The sequence below is a fragment of the Molothrus aeneus genome, chromosome Z (assembly GCF_037042795.1).
Source record: "Molothrus aeneus isolate 106 chromosome Z, BPBGC_Maene_1.0, whole genome shotgun sequence".
Lineage (NCBI taxonomy): Eukaryota > Metazoa > Chordata > Aves > Passeriformes > Icteridae > Molothrus > Molothrus aeneus.
In genome coordinates this window covers 159,457-176,628 of record NC_089680.1, presented here as the reverse complement: position 1 = coordinate 176,628, position 17,172 = coordinate 159,457, and the positions used below count along the sequence as shown (strand labels likewise).

Genomic DNA, 17,172 nt, shown 5'->3' with positions numbered 1-17,172 from the left:
TTTTCCCTTTCCATGGCAGCACCTTCTCCCACTCCATGGCAGCACCTTCTCCTTTTCCATGCAGCACCTTCTCCCTCTCCATGGCAGCACCTTCTCCTTTTCCATGGCAGCACCTTTTCCCTTTCCATGGCAGCACCTTCTCCCTCTCCATGGTAGCACCTTCTCCTTTTCCATGGCAGCACCTTCTCCCTCTCCATGCAGCACCTTCTCCCTCTCCATGGCAGCACCTTCTCCCTCTCCATGGCAGCATCTTCTCCCTCTCCATGCAGCACCTTCTCCCTCTCCATGGCAGCATCTTCTCCCTTTCCATGGCAGCACCTTCTCCCTTTCCATGGCAGCACCTTCTCCCTTTCCATGGCAGCACCTTCTCCCTTTCCATGGCAGCACCTTCTCCCTCTCCATGGCAGCACCTTCTCCTTTTCCATGCAGCACCTTCTCCCTCTCCATGGCAGCACCTTCTCCTTTTCCATGCAGCACCTTCTCCCTCTCCATGGCAGCACCTTCTCCTTTTCCATGGCAGCACCTTCTCCTTTTCCATGGCCTCACAGCTGGGGCACCTTCCTGCTCCTTCCTTGCAGAGCCCCAGGATTTATCCACGTCCCTGTTCCCTTCCTCCCCTTGCTCCCCACCTGGTTCTGCCCCCCTGGTTTGTCCCTCTGGTGCCTGCCCCGCTCCCTGACAGCGCCAGCAGCTCCCCCTGCTCAGTCCTTGCGTGCAAAAGCCAGCATTGGATAATTGCTGGGTTGCACAGAGGCTGTAATTATTTCTGTTTCCCGACTGGAAGAGCAGGCAGCGCTTGCCAAGCGGCTCGGTGGCTGCTGGCAGATGCTCTGCGGAGGGTATCCCTGCCCTGCCCACATCCTCCCTCTCGTGTGCCTTCGCTTCAGCTGCGAGCCGGCTCCCTCCCCTGAGCGCTGCTGCCCTGCAGCGCCACCCTCAGCAAAGGGTGATTGCCCAGCCTTTAATGCTTTCCCTGGTATTTTGTCATTCCTGGGGACTTCTGCCAGGGAGCAGGAGGGTCCCAGCAGCACTGCCTGGGGAGCACAGGGCACAGGACCAGGCTGTGAACCCTCTGCCAGGTCAATGGAGCAGCCCCGGTGATCAGGGGCTCTAACAGAGACATCGTTCTGGCATGAAGAACACAACAGGAGCAGATCCACAGTTATTTTATTTTATTTTATTTTATTTTATTTTATTTTATTTTATTTTATTTTATTTTATTTTAATTATTATTTTATACTATTATTTCTTTTTATTTTAATTATTATTTTATACTATTATTTCTTTTGTTTTAATTTTATTTATTTTATTTTATTTTGCTTTGTTATTTCATTTTAATTATCTTATTTTAATTTGTTTTGGTTTAATTATTACTTATTCTATTTTTGTTTTATTTATTTTGTTTTATTTTATTTTATTTTTTCGTTTTAATTATTATGTTATTTTAATTTCTTGTTTTAATTTATTTTATTTAAATTTACTTTATTTTTTATTTTATTTTAATTATTATTTTATACTATTATTTCATTTTAATTATTATTTTATTTTTATTTCTTGTGTTTTAATTATTTTATTTTATTATTTTATTTTGTTTTATTTTATTATTTCATTTTAATTATCTTAGTTTTATTTATTTTGTTTAAATTTATTTTCTTTTAATTTACATTATTTTATTTTTTTATTTTAATTATTATTTTATACTATTATCTCATTTTATTTTAATTATTATTTTATACTATTATTTATTTTATTTTATTTTATTTTATTTTATTTTATTTTATTTTATTTTATTTTATTTTATTTTATTTTATTTTATTTTATTTTATTTTATTTTATTTTATTTCAATGTTCCTCCTCTGTGCAGTGCTGAGCCCAGCAGGTAACCCGGGGCCTCCCTGTGCTAGGCCACGGCCCCTGTGCAGCTGGGTAGTCCCACAGGTCCCCCTGGCCCAGAAGGACCCTCAGGGGGTGGCAGGAGGGGGAAGATGGGGTGCAGCAAGGTGTCAGGGGTGTTTGGGAGCAGGATGGGGGCCAGACTCAGGCAGGAGAGGTGTCCTTGCTCCTCTAGACCCATCAACAGCCTCAGGGAGACTGAGTGTGCTGAGAACCCCGTGCTGATCATCTGGGAGGATCGGCCCGGCTGTTCCCTCCTGCTTCAGACCCTTTGTTCCGTTCTGCTCCCAAATGAGGTGAAAACCACAGTGGGAAACTGAAGTGCTTTGAGGGCCCTGAGCTGTCTTTCCCCAGCTCGGGAGCAGCTGTGAGAAATGGTCCCTTGGCCACGGCCACCTCTGCACGGTCACCTGCCGCCAGACAGGGACATTTTGTCAGGGAGATCCCCAGCACTGGGATCCTTGGCTGGGGCACACCCTGGGTCCCAGCAGCTGTTGGTGTTTGCCCACAGAGGCGAGGCTCTGCCCCTCTGTGCTGCCAGCAGCTCCTTCCTGAGCCTCTGCAGCTCCTGAGAGACCCCTCTGAGGCTGCTCGGGGCAGCTGCTGGCTCAGCTGAGACACAGAGAGAGAGCTCTGGGATCGGGGACTGGGCTCCAGGGAGCTCTGGGATTGGGGATCTGGACTCCAGGGATCTCTGGGATCTGGGACTGGGCTCCAGGGAGCTCTGGGATCTGGGACTGGGCTCCAGGGAGCTCTGGGATTGGGGATCTGGGCTCCAGGGATCTCTGGGATCTGGGATTGGGCTCCAGGGAGCTCTGGGATTGGGGATCTGGGCTCCAGGGATCTCTGGGATCTGGGATTGGGCTCCAGGGAGCTCTGGGATTGGGGATCTGGGCTCCAGGGATCTCTGGGATCTGGGATTGGGCTCCAGGGAGCTCTGGGATTGGGGATCTGGGCTCCAGGGAGCTCTGGGATTGGGGATCTGGGCTCCAGGGATCTCTGGGATCTGGGATTGGGCTCCAGGGAGCTCTGGGATTGGGGATCTGGGCTCCAGGGAGCTCTGGGATCTGGGACTGGGCTCCAGGGATCTCTGGGATCTGGGATTGGGCTCCAAGGAGCTCTGGGATCAGGGACTGGGCTCCAGGGATCTCTGGGATCTGGGACTGGGCTCCAAGGAGCTCTGGGATCAGGGACTGGGCTCCAGGGAGCTCTGGGATCAGGGACTGGGCTCCAGAGAGCTCTGGGATCTGGGATCTGGGCTCCAGAGCCCAAAGACAGAGAGCTCTGGGATCTGGGTTGGGCTCCAGAGAGCTCTGGGATCTGGGACTGGGCTCCAGAGAGTTCTGGGATCTGGGACTGGGCTCCAGGGAGCTCTGGGATCTGGGATCTGGGACTGGGCTCCAGCGGTGGCTCAGCCTGCTGCCACTGCTCACCCAGCTGCTCTTGGGTCCACACGCAGCCGTTAGAGCTTCTTAACCGCTTAGTGGTGGAGAAAACAAACTTTATATTCTTCATATGTAAATATGTGTGTATTTACCTGCTCAGCTGTAATTTCAGGGAGCCCAGGATGGCATCCCCAGGGCTGCTGCCAGCATTTGCTGTGGGACCTGAGTTCAGGGGGTGCCACGTCCTCACGGACACTTCTGAAGGCTTTTTGCAAAAATCTCCTTTTTTGCCTGAGCAGATCTGGTTGTTACACCCTGGAAAGCCCCGTGGCTCTCTAAGCTGCCTGGCAGGGAGGGTCTGCACCCTCGTTTCTGTGCTGGTTTTGCTGTGTGCTTTACCAGGGCAGTCGCTGACCTGACGCACAGTGCAGCCACTGCAAATTGCTCTGTAATGTTTTCAAGAAAATTTTATAAAAGAAAAAAAAGAAAGGGCAGCAAAAGGGAAAGGAAGAGTTACAGCTCTCTGCGTCTTACAAATGGAAGAGGGAAAATCAGGCAGCTGAAAAATGCTGGTGGTGCTGAGTGCCTTGGGAGAGGATAACTGATGATCCTCTCAAAGGTCACGGTTTTGCTCATGGTCAGCCTTCAGCGAGCTGTTACGTGGGCAAGGCACAGGCAGCACTGGCATCAAATGGATCCTTCTCTTCTCTTCTCTTCTCTTCTCTTCTCTTCTCTTCTCTTCTCTTCTCTTCTCTTCTCTTCTCTTCTCTTCTCTTCTCTTCTCTTCTCTTCTCTTCTCTTCTCTTCTCTTCTCTCCTCTCCTCTCCTCTCCTCTCCTCTCCTCTCCTCTCCTCTCCTCTCCTCTCCTCTCCTCGGCTCTGGGCAGGCAGGTGTGGGGCAGGGCAGGGCCGTGGGGTGCTCAGTCTCTCAGGCTGACAGGCTCTGCCCCACAGCCTGTCCTGGTGCTGGGACAGCAGGGGACAGGGGACACGGGGCTGTGCCACCAGTCCTGCCCTTCATCATTGTCTCAGGACACCGCGGAAGGGAAGTGAGGCAGGGGCTGAAAAATGTAGCAGTGATAATTTTTTTAATCCCAAGAAAAAGAGCACTTCTACTTTGATAGACATCTCCGGGCTGCACTTCTCCATGCTGCTTAGAAAGTCCATTGATTTCTCACCCAGCTTAAAACATTTTATTTCTCTGTCTGTGTGTGTCCTCAGGTTTATTTCCACCCTGCATCGTGCTGAAGCCCCGCGCTCAGAGCGAGCCCCTTTGGAAAGTCCATTGATTTCTCACCCCCTTGGAAAGTCCATTGATTTCTCACCCAGTTTAAAACATTTTATGTCACTCGTGCGCCGGGGTCAGGGCAGGAACAGGCAAGAGGCAGGATCATAGCAAAAGCAAAGAAAAGCTTTATTCAAAAGAACCGCGTGGTTTTTATAGAGTGGTACGATAGATTCTATCCTATTGGCTAACTAACAGAAACATCTTTCTCATGCACTGTCTTTGAGAGCAACAGAAAAATAAAGTAGAAAAACACCACCTGCAAATTGTTTATAGTCAACAGGTTATCACATCTTTCTCACAAGCCGCTGTGAGAAACGCTTGCCATTTCTCTCTCTCTGTCCCATGGCATCCACAATTTTATTTCTCCATCTGCGTGTGTCCTCAGGTTTATTTCTACCCCGTGTTGTGCCGAAGTGCTGGGCTCAGAGCGAGCCCCCTTGGAAAGTCCATTGATTTCTCACCCCCTTGGAAAGTCCGTTGATTTCTCACCCCATTTAAAACATTTTCCTTCTCTGCCTGTGTGTGTGCCCTCAGGTTTATTTCCACCCCGTGTCGTGTTGAAGTGCCGGGTTCAGAGGGAGCCTCCTTAGAAAGTCCATTGATTTCTCACCCAATTCAAAACATTTTATTTGTCTCTCTGTGCATCCTCAGGTTTATTTCCACCCTGTGTCATGTTGAAGCGTCGGGCTCAGAGCGAGCCCCCTTAGAAAGTCCATTGATTTCTCACCCAGTTTAAAACATTTTATTTCTCCATCTGCGTGTGTGTCCTCAGGTGTATTTCCACCCTGTGTCGTGCTGAAGCACCAGGCTCAGAGCAAGCCCCCTGCCCAGTCTCCTGTGAGTAACCATGAGGCGCCTGATCTCCAGCCGCGTTTCCAACCTGGAGGCCCCGGGGCATTCCTGGCTTTTCCAGTGACGAGGGTGGAGGAGCGGGAGGAGCGGGAAGAGCGCCATGGCCGAGAAGTGCGAGTGCCTGGCCAGCATGTACGGCTACGACCTGGGCTGCCGCTTCGTCAACTTCCGCCCGCTGGGCTTCGGGGCCAACGGGCTGGTGCTGTCGGCGCTGGACAGCCGCAGCTGCCGAAAGGTGGCCGTCAAGAAGCTGACGCTGGGCGACGCGCGCAGCGTGAAGCACGCCTTCCGCGAGATCAAGATCATCCGCCGCCTCGAGCACGACAACATCGTCAAGGTCTACGAGGTGCTGGGCCCCAAGGGCGCCCGCCTGCGCGGAGACTTCTTCAAGTTCAACGTGGTGTACATCGTGCAGGAGTACATGGAGACGGACCTGGCGCGGCTGCTGGAGCAGGGCAAGCTGGCCGAGGAGCACGCCAAGCTCTTCATGTACCAGCTGCTGCGCGGGCTCAAGTACATCCACTCGGCCAACGTGCTGCACCGCGACCTCAAGCCGGCCAACATCTTCATCAGCACCGAGGACCTGGTGCTGAAGATCGGTGACTTCGGCCTGGCCAGGATCGTGGATCAGCACTACTCGCACAAGGTGGGCAGCGCGGGGCTGGCCGGTGCAGGGGGGCAGGACTTGCGGGGTGATGTGGCTGGGCTGTGATGGATCCTCCGGGGGAACTGGTCCTGCAGCCTCTTTGGGCAGCTCTGAGCCCTGCTGAGTGATCACTGCTGGTGGCCGCTCTGCCCCAAGCCGTGACACGTGTCCAGGGAGTCACGGTTTGGGTGGGAAGGGACCTCTAAAGCTCGTTCAGTCCAACGCCCCAGCAACGAGCAGGGACACCTTCCACTGGAAGGGGTTGCTCAGAGCCCTGTCCAGCCTGACATTCTGTGCTTTCTGGGCACAGTCCATGCACTGAGCTCTGCCAGAGTCCCCGGGGCTCTGCAGAGAGGACACAGGAAGGGTTTGAGTGCCCCTCAGCTGCCTTGCATTGCTTTATACTGTGTGTATCAAACACACACTCAGGTACTTTGCTCTGTCTCAGCAGTGGACTGTGGGGAGGCGTGTGTTTGCTTGCTTCACCCAAATGACTAAGCTCTGTGTTTCTTGCTCTGCTGCTGCTAAAAAGGACAAGCTGCTGGGAGCACATGGAGAGGGGACCTGGCATGTCCACCCCCACCCTGCTGGGCTCTGTCCTCACTTTGGTGCCAGCCAGCTTCTTAAAAACCCAATTTCATTTGAATTACATTCATTTAGCATAGGGGGAGAGGAGTGGGTCTTTGAGGCTCAGCCAGATCCTTTATCTGAGGTCTGGATCCAAATGACACATGGAGTTCTCTGCTGTTTGGCACTCAGTGTATCAGGGAGGAACAATAACGTGAGTGGCTGGGGCCATACAAGGGAGGGAGGGAGGGATAATGGGTGAGAAGGCTCTGTGACACACAGCCCTGGTGCCAATGGATCCTGAACACAGCTGCAGATGTGAAGTGCAGGTTGCCTTCCAGGCTGGAGCTCCTGAGCAGTGCAGGAACGTGGAGGAGAATCCATCAGCCCGTGGCTCCGCGTGTTGCTGGGAGAAGACAAAGCCACGGTGTGGTCTGCAGCTGGCTTCTGGTTAAGGGCCCTGTTTGGTGTGGTGAGATGAGATAGAATCTGTTTTCTAGAGCTGGATATGTCCACGGGCCCCATGGATCTGTTGATGTACAGCAGATTTAACAGGTTTAAATGCCCTTTGCATTTACCAGTGGGCTCCTGCCCATCATTCTGGGAGGGGAGGCATGGAGGGGGAGGCAGCAGAGGATGGCAAAAAGACAATCTTGGGATCCTGAGCTGATTTATTCTGGATATCAGTCTGGGCTGTGGGGAGAAACAGAGCCTGGGGAGAAGGAATGAGGCTGCAGGAAGCAAGCACAGAGTCCCTGTCACTCTGCCTGCCCTTTCTCTGCTCCCTTCCTCACTCATTATTTATGGCCCAGCTCAGGAAGAGGCTCCCAGCTCTTCAAACGTGTGATTTGTTTGTTTAAAGTCAGGTAACTTCCAGAGAAAACCCCTGCAAACGAGGCAGGCTACACGAGCACAGAAAGTCTCTGATTTAAGGAACATCGTGCTGTCAAGGACTGTGGGATCAGGGTAGGAGTCATCTGTTCGTGTCTGCTGCGGAATTATTGTTATTTCTAAGCAATTCCCTGTTGCCTCAATAACAGCCAGTGCAGTGGAAGGAGCTGTCAAGGGCTGCAGCTTCATGTTGGTGTTTAATTCTGCCAGATGCCACTGCATCTCCAGCTCCTCATGGGTGGGAGGCTGGAGCATCAGTGCAAAGAAGCCCATTAGAGTGTGCAGAGAGAGCTGGGTGCTGCTCGGGAAGCAGCAGGTAACGCCAGCTCCTGGGGCTCCCTGGCCGTGGCAGGGCTGGGTTTGCCAGGGCTGGTGCCAGGGCCCGCAGAGGCAGGGCTGCAGCAGGATGGGCTGTGGGTCAGCCCTGCCTTTGATGTCCAGCACTTCAGGGATGGCTCAGAGAAATCAATTCCTTTCCCTGCTTCTCTTTCAAGCTGCTCTCTCCCGCAAGGCTCCCTCAGGCTGATGAGCTCCGTGCTCTGGCAGGAGGCAGCAGCAGGAGGCAGAGCAGTGGAGCATCCCGAGTCTGAGGCTCTGAGGCCTCCAGCCCGGGGCCCCCCTGATGCCCTAGGATTTTATCTTTTGTATTTTTCAAACACTGCTTTGGTGCATTGCTCTAAACTCCATAGGGAGTGTCAGGTGCTGGCTTCACATTTTGGGCAGGCAGAGCAATCCCTCTGGGCCTGAGATCCAAGGATACCCTGCAGGCTGAGGCCCTGAAAAGTATAAACAAAAGTAAACTGGGGGGAGCAAACCGAGGGGGTGTGATGCTTTATTACCTGAAGCTGTATTGGAGGCTTAACCCCTGATACGGAAATAGAACTTAAAAAATTGTGTGAAAAACTTGTGACCATCATCCACCTTGGGTGAGGCCTCTGGGAGGCTTTGGCTGCCCAAGGTGTAGCTATTGAGGGCCTTTAATAAACCCCCACTTTATTCTCTCAGTCTTGCCTAGCCTCTGTTCCAGGCAGCCACTCCTGGCATCGGCCTGAGCAGAGCAGGGACCCTGACAGCCCAGATCTGGTGATGCCAGCCCGTGCTCGGGCAGAGGTGCCCACGAGCCGATGGAATCCTGCACCCTTTGGGCAATTAACCACCCCAAAGACCCAGCAGATCCACACCTCTGTCTAAACCAGCTGCAGCTCTGTCCTCATGGTTTCCTGAGAGCCTTTCCTGACAGCTCTTTGTTGCCTTGAGCACGTGGATTTTTTTCCTCTTAGCATGTTTTGTGCATCTGGAATATGCTTACACTAATGGCAGGGCTCAGCTGACACAAACAATTGCAGGCTGTGGTGTTATTTGTCTCAAAGGTCACATCTCTTCTGACCTGATGTTTCTCAAGCCCCAAACCGTCCTGCTGAGTGTTAAAATGGCAAATATGAGCCACGCTGGACTGTGAGCAGAATTTTAAACACAGCTTGGAATACACATACCACTGACAAAGAGCCCTTGCCTGGCAAGATGTCTTGTTTATGTGACTTTCCTCAGCCAAACGTTGAGCTGGGATAACGTGGTGGGAAGGGGAGAGCTCCCCAGCCCTGGGGGATGCTGAGCTGGGATAACGTGGTGGGAAGGGGAGAGCTCCCCAAACCTGGGGAATCCTGAGCTGGGATAACGTGGTGGGAAGGGGAGAGCTCCCCAGCCCTGGGGGATGCTGAGCTGGGATAACGTGGTGGGAATGGGAGAGCTCCCCAAACCTGGGAGATGCTGAGCTGGAATAATGTGGTGGGAAGGGGAGAGCTCCCCAACCCTGGGGGATGCTGAATTGGGATAACGTGGTGGGAAGGGGAGAGGTCCCCAAACCTGGGGAATCCTGAATTGGGATAACGTGGTGGGAATGGGAGAGCTCCCCAACCCTGGGGAATGCTGAGCTGGGATAACGTGGTGGGAATGGGAGAGCTCCCCAACCCTGGGGGATGCTGAATTGGGATAACGTGGTGGGAAGGGGAGAGGTCCCCAAACCTGGGGAATCCTGAATTGGGATAACGTGGTGGGAATGGGAGAGCTCCCCAACCCTGGGGAATGCTGAGCTGGGATAACGTGGTGGGAATGGGAGAGCTCCCCAACCCTGGGGGATGCTGAATTGGGATAACGTGGTGGGAAGGGGAGAGCTCCCCAAACCTGGGGAATCCTGAGCTGGGATAACGTGGTGGGAAGGGGAGAGCTCCCCAACCCTGGGGAATGCTGAGCTGGGATAACGTGGTGGGAATGGGAGAGCTCCCCAAACCTGGGGAATCCTGAGCTGGGATAACGTGGTGGGAAGGGGAGAGCTCCCCAAACCTGGGAGATGCTGAATTGGGATAATGTGGTGGGAATGGGAGAGCTCCCCAGGCCTGGGGGTGCCCTGAGGCACAGCGAGGAGCTGGCCTCCCCAGCAGTGAAGCAGAGCACCTTTGGCTCTGTCTCTCCCACCGTTTGTCTGTTTTTGCTGCTCATACCTTTCTCCATGTAGTAAGAGCAGCATGGGGACATCTCTTTGTCTGAAACTTCTCCAGAGCAAACAAAAGGGATTTCCAGCTGCCAAGGTCGCATCCAGATGCCGGTCTGCACCTTCCCAGGCTGCTCAGCCCTGACAAGTTTAGCCCTGTCTCAGAGTAAGGTGAGGTGAGGTTCTGGGCTCAGGTACCTGCAGACATCTCTTTAGGGCACAGAGTAGCAGGTGTAGCAGGAGAGAACCCTCAGGAGTTGATCCTGTTCATCCATGATTCTCTCTCATCCTGTCCCTTCTCCAAAGCTCTCACCACCCAGCTGTGCTGCTGGCTCCTCTCTTTTCCACCACACTGCTCTTTATCCATGGGAGTTTATCCCTCTGGAACATCTCCACATTATTGCCTTTCTCCTTGGCTCTGCTGTTTGTGGTTTGAACGCTTGGCCCCACACCTCGGTGCCCAAATGGTGAGCGAACGGGGGTGGAGGTGAAGAAAGGAGCATTCCCAGCCTCCAGGAGGTCCTTATCCTTGTGCAGGACAGGCAAAGCTGGGCATTTGCTGCTCCCAACCCTTCCACCCCTTGGGGAATGCATTCATCCCACCTTCCCCACTGGAATCCTCTGCGATGCTCCCTCTGTCTGCAGCTGTGGGGCCCTGCCTGCCCCCACGGCCCTGTCCCTGCCTGTGTGTCTGCAGAGGCTCTGGGCCTGCTGCCCGTTCTCCCATCCATGTCCATCCATCCATCATCCATCCATCCATCATCCATCCATCATCCATCATCCATCCATCCATCATCCATCCATCCCCCCATCCATCCATCCATCATCCATCAATCCATCCATCCATCCATCCATCCATCCATCATCCATCCATCCATCATCCATCCATCATCCATCATCCATCCATCCATCATCCATCCATCCATCCATCCATCCATCCATCATCCATCCATCCATCCATCCATCCATCCATCCATCATCCATCCATCCCCCCATCCATCCATCCATCCATCCATCCATCCATCCATCCATCCATCCATCCATCCATCCATCCATCTCCCATCCATCCATCCATGTCCATGCATCCATCCATGTCCATGCATCCATCCATCCATCCATCATCCATCCATCCATCCATCCATCCATCCATCCATCCATCCATCCATCCATCCATCCATCCATCCATCCATCTCCCATCCATCCATCATCCATCCATCCATCATCCATCCATCCATCCATCCATCCATCCATCCATCCATCCATCCATCCATCCATCCATCCATCCATCCATCCATCTCCCATCCATCCATCCATGTCCATCCATCCATCCATCCATCCATCCATCCATCCATCCATCCATCCATCCATCCATCCATCCATCCATCCATCCATCCATCCATCTCCCATCCATCCATCCATGTCCATCCATCCATCCATCCATCCATCCATCCATCCATCCATCCATCCATCCATCCATCCATCCATCTCCCATCCATCCATCCATGTCCATGCATCCATCCATCCATCATCCATCCATCCCCACCATTCCTGCCCGGATAATCGCCCTGGCCTCCCCGGGAGAGCTCAGCTCCCTCTGTGCCCGGTCTGGCAGGGCAGCGCTGTACAAGGGAGGTACTCTTGCTCTGCTCTCCTCCCCTGATCTCCCTCGCCTTGTGGCAGAGCCGGGACACTGCAGAGTCACACATTAAATGTTGTCATCAACGCTCGTGGAGGTCGGGAGTGTAAAATCATCAATGTTTTGCAGGGCAGGCTCATCTCCAGCTGTGCATTCCACATGGGGAGTTGGATTCCCAGCACCAGGGGTGGTCCTGTCTGGGAAGGACAGCAGATTTCTGCTGATGGGGACACAGAGACTCGCTGAATGTCATCCCTGGGTGACACGACCATGGACCAAAATAATCCTCACCCTCCCTGTGTTGTGCAAAAGAGATTGTCCCTTCTGAGTGCTCCAAAGCACCTGGGGACATCGGCATGGCATTCCCAGGGGACCTGCTCTCCCTTTTCCTGATGGCAGCACTCATTACACCATGAACTGGCAGAAACCCCACCCCGTGGAGGTGTGTCAGCCCTTTTAGGGGGAGTTGTTTTGGGAAATACTTCACAGACCATCCTCAAAGCTTTGAAGTCCTCCTTTAGTTCTGTACTTGCCGTTCAGCACAAGCATAATCACTTCCAGTCCATCACATGGAAGGACAGAATTCCCAGCTGGGGGTGGTGGGGAGGAGTTCAGCGGAGCTGAGGCTGTGGGGCTGTGTTCTCCTGTGGCCGGGACCACCCTCCGTGTCCAGCCTGTGCAGCCCTGCTGACCTCCCCTCTGTGACCCCGGCTCCTTTGTCCTGCCCTGGCCTCTGACAGGCCCCGTGTTTGTCCATGCTCCTGGATGAACGCCCTCTGCCCTCCCAAAACCAGAGCTGTCACCTTGCTGGGGCACACACAGCAGCCCATCTGCTGCCCATCCATCCATCCATCCATCCATCCATCCATCCATCCATCCATCCATCCATCCATCCATCCATCCCTCTGTCCATCCGTTCATCCCTCACCCATCATCCATCCGATTTCCACCTGCGGAGCAATGTTCCCACAAACCCGGCGTCTCCCTCAGCCCCTCCTAGAGCTGCCTGACCTGCATTTTATAAAATGAGGTTAAAAACCCTGCTGTCAGGAGGCAGAAGCTTGCTGCTGCTCCAGGATTATTCCAAAAGCTTGGGCTTGTTGCTATTTTGAGCCCCCCATCTGCACCAGGAGCTGATCCGGCTCCCACGGTGCAGCAGCAGAAATCCCGACTGTGTTTGTGGCTGGAAGCATGGATACACAGGCTGTGCTTGGATCCTGGTGGATCTCCAGCTTGAGAGCACCTGGTCTGCACCTCTGTGGATTTTTGGCTGCATGAAGGTGGATTCTGGTGTGGAATACACCTGGAGAAGCCCTGGGCTGTGGCGTGGGGGCTGCTCGGTTTGCAGCAGGTGGATCCTGAACTCCCACGGCCCCTGGATCCCTCTGGCTCTGGGAGGAGCCCCGGGGTGGATGGAGGTGGTTGTGGAGCCCTGGAGATGGATGGAGGTGGTTGTGGAGCCCTGGGGGTGGATGGAGGTGGTTGTGGAGCCCTGGGGGTGGATGGAGGTGGTTGTGGAGCCCCGGGGTGCATGGAGGTGGTTGTGGAGCCCTGGAGATGGATGGAGGTGGTTGTGGAGCCCCGGGGATGGATGGAGGCGGTTGTGGAGCCCTGGGGGTGGATGGAGGTGGTTGTGGAGCCCTGGGGGTGGATGGAGGTGGTTGTGGAGCCCTGGGGGTGGATGGAGGTGGTTGTGGAGCCCTGGGGGTGGATGGAGGTGGTTGTGGAGCCCTGGGGGTGGATGGAGGTGGTTGTGGAGCCCTGGGGATGGATGGAGGCGGTTGTGGAGCCCTGGGGGTGGATGGAGGTGGTTGTGGAGCCCTGGGGGTGGATGGAGGTGGTTGTGGAGCCCTGGGGATGGATGGAGGCGGTTGTGGAGCCCTGGGGGTGGATGGAGGTGGTTGTGGAGCCCTGGGGGTGGATGGAGGCGGTTGTGGAGCCCTGGAGATGGATGGAGGTGGTTGTGGAGCCCTGGGGTTGCATGGAGGTGGTTGTGGAGCCCCAGGGTGGATGGAGGCGGTTGTGGAGCCCTGGGGGTGGATGGAGGTGGTTGTGGAGCCCTGGAGATGGATGGAGGTGGTTGTGGAGCCCTGGGGTTGCATGGAGGTGGTTGTGGAGCCCCAGGGGTGGATGGAGGCGGTTGTGGAGCACCAGTAGCTCTGTGCTCCCCGTGTGCTGCCCTGGTGTGCCACGCAGGGCAGGTTCAGGGTGCTGTCACCAGGGCCACACCGGGATACAGCCGCACCTGCCCGGAATTGTTTCTCCTTCTGGTGTTTACAAGCAAAACAGAAAATACATGTTGTGCAAAGAATTTGAAAAAACATCCATTTCTCTTTGCTTTCCAGTTCCCTTGCTGTGCTCTTAGACACCACTTGATGCTTATCCTACCTGTAGTGAATTCATCACCTTTATAGATTGCCTGAGCTGTTACCACACACACAGGGGGACAAGAGGAGAAGCAGGAAAAAGATACTTGAAAATCACAAGGAAAAAACCAAAATATAGCATGGAAGGGCTTAGGCTTGAAACTACTTCTATTTTTCAATTAACTCCATTATCTTGTTTCTTAATGAGATTCTTCAGTGCAGAAAGGGCTGTGCTGAATCCACAAAATATTGTCACAAAGATGTATGTTCCATCTTAATTAGAACTAATTAATATGCTTCGGCTCTCGGTCTTTCTGTCTGGTTGAACCTGCACAAACACTGAAATCCTTGTGCTGGAGCCCTGCCTTGCTCAGGGGTGCCTGGGCTCCCCAGCCTGGCCCCTCAGGCCGGGGCTGAGTCCCTGAGCCCAGCCCAGGGCCCCTGGCAGTGACCTCATGATCCCGGATCCCAAAGCTGCCGTGCCATTTCTCCATCCATCCATCCATCCATCCATCCATCATCCATCCATCCATCCATCCATCCATCCATCCACCCATCCATCCATCCACCCATCCATCCATCCATCCATCCATCATCCATCCATCCATCCATCCATCCATCCATCCATCCATCCATCCATCCATCCATCATCCATCCATCCATCCATCCATCCATCCATCCACCCATCCATCCATCCATCCATCCATCCACCCATCCACCCATCCATCCGTCATCCAGAAATGATAGAACCTCCTGGTCCACAGCGCTGCAGTCCCTTCCTCCAGGCAGCAGGACAGGAGCTCAGGCATTCTCTGAAAATAGGGACCTCGCCCAGGTTATAGCCAGGGAAGGTGCCAGGGCTGTATCAGCTGCTCGAGTCTGTGCTGCCCACGGCAGGACCTCGAGCCAGGTCGGAGAAGTCTCCATTTCCAAACCTCCAGTCACGCCCCCCTGTGCTCCCCACCCTGGGGAGAGGGAGGGATAATGCAGAGCCTGGTGTGGAATGCCCCTGGAGGCAGTGGTGGGGTGCACGAGGTGGAGTGCACGAGGTGGAGACCTCAGTGGTGGGGTGCACGAGGTGGGGACCTCTGTTCTGGGATCCATCAGGTGGGGACCTCAATGCTGGGGTCCACGAGGTGGGGACCTCCATGGCGGGGTCCATCAGGTGGGGAAGCCAGTGGTGGGGTGCACGAGGTGGGGACGTCTGTGCAGGGGTCCATGAGGTGGGGACCTTAATGGTGGGGTCCATGAGGTGGGGACCCCAGTGGTGAGGTGCACGAGGTGGGGACCTCCATGGTGGGGATGAGGTGGGGAGCTCAATGGTGAGGTGCATGAGGTGGGGACCTCTGTGCTGGGGTCCACGAGGTGGGGACCTTCATGGTGGGGTCCATGAGGCAGGGACCTCAATACTGAGGTCCACGAGGTGGGGATCTCAGTGCTAGGGTCCATGAGATGGGGACCTCAGTGGTGGGGACCTCCGTGGTGGGATGCACATGGCGAGGACCTCCATCCTGGGGCCCACGAGGTGGGGACCTCAGTGGTGGGGACCTCCATGGTGGGCACCTCCATGGTGGGCACCTCCGTGGTGGGCACCTCAGTGGTGGGGTCCAGCTCCAAGGACCACGAGCGGGGGATGCAGAGCAGCTGCAGGTTCCTCCTCTCCGTGGGTCCTTCCTGGGCGTGCTGGGGGCGATCCAAGGTTTTCCCGCAGATGGAAGCAGGGAGATGGCAGTGAGACCCGGGGCGAGGGGCAGCAGGAGAGGGGAGCACAGTGAGGATTAACGACCACCACCAGGAGCCTCACATGGCAGCAGGAAGGTCAAAGATGCGTCCATTTGTTGAGTTTTTGCAGGGAATTTTCTCCGAGACGTGAGGGGAGGAAAATGTTTGGCTTGTTGTGCCTTTGAGATATTTGCAGGGTATTGCTCATGCATCCTGCGTGGTGCAGACACCCCCGAGAACTCGGATCCTCCTTGCTGTCAGAAGAGAAACACATGAGCAGTGTTAAATCCACAAGGAGGGTGGCACTCCTTCCCCGGGAGAGGGAAGAGATGGCTCCAGCTAACAATTGCCCTGGATTGCTACCCTCAGAGTTTATCTTCCTGGGATTCTCCAATAAACACCAGCGTCTCTTTGTTGGGAATAATTGCAGTAGCTGAGAAGCGTTGGTTTGATCGGATAATGCCTGCGGGCTCCTGTGCTGATTCTGACTGAGCAGCATTAGCAAAAATGTAACAGCATTAAAGGAAACTTCTTAGCTAATCAGTCTCCGTTACAACTTATCGTGACAAGGCCAAAATTAACACTGTCTTTTAAAAGCAAGCCCTTTTTGATTAAAAGCTTGATGACTCGCACATTTGGGAGCTGGCACAAAACCCTGCGCTGGGGGAAGAGGAGTGTGATCAGCCTCGTGGTGCTTGTGGTGGTGCACTGCTCCCGTGTTTAGGTGGAGAGATGCATCCTACGGCATCCCAGGAAACGCTGTGCAGCACAACTCCAGCTACAGCGCGGCTGAAAATGATCTCTGGAACCAGATCAGTACGGATGGAGTTCTCAAATAGGCTTTTATGTGAACTGTGTTCATGCTGTCATTGCGTTTTTGCATTCTCCAAATGCTTTGTGGCATTTAAATGCAATTCGGCTTTATAATTTAATTTTATTTTGCTGCTCCTGCTGCATTTCAATCTACCTCCTTCTGTTAATGTGTTATATTTAATACAGGAAAGGCTGCATATGAATATTCCAACATTATCCCGATGCAATAACCATCCACGCCCAGCCCCAGTGTGGCAGCGAGGGGTCCCTGGAGGTGCCAGGGTTGTTCCCAGGCTGCTGGGACACGGCCCCTGGCTCCAGCAGGGCTGTGAGCCCTTGACTCTGGTGACAAATCTCCTGGTGGGCTCAGGAGCAGGAGGGCCCTGCTTCAGAGGGGGGGTGGCCTTTGTGCCACGATGCTTCTGAGAGCTTCTCCCGTGGAACCGGGTAAAGCATCCCAAACACCATCCTCAGGGTCAGCACTGTGGCACTGGGGTGAGGAGCTGCCCCTCATCATCCTCAGGGTCAGCACTGTGGCACTGGGGTGAGGAGCTGCCCCTCATCATCCTCAGTGTGAGCACAGGGGCACTGGGGTGAGGAGCTGCCCCTCATCATCCTCGGTGTGA

General features: G+C 54.0%; 1 protein-coding gene across 2 annotated transcripts in view; it reads left to right on the top strand.

Annotated features, from left to right (window-relative positions):
- The window catches only part of MAPK4 (mitogen-activated protein kinase 4), a 60,706-nt gene that overhangs the window by 24,247 nt on the left and 19,287 nt on the right, over positions 1-17,172 (top strand). The window contains exon 2 of one of the 2 annotated variants that reach the window (XM_066569601.1): positions 5,338-6,063. In XM_066569601.1, the coding sequence (XP_066425698.1) occupies positions 5,518-6,063 (546 nt within the window). In that variant the 5' untranslated portion in view covers positions 5,338-5,517. Of the gene's footprint in view, positions 1-5,265; positions 6,064-17,172 lie in introns of those variants that run through there. The other variant, XM_066569602.1, reaches the window with a different exon arrangement.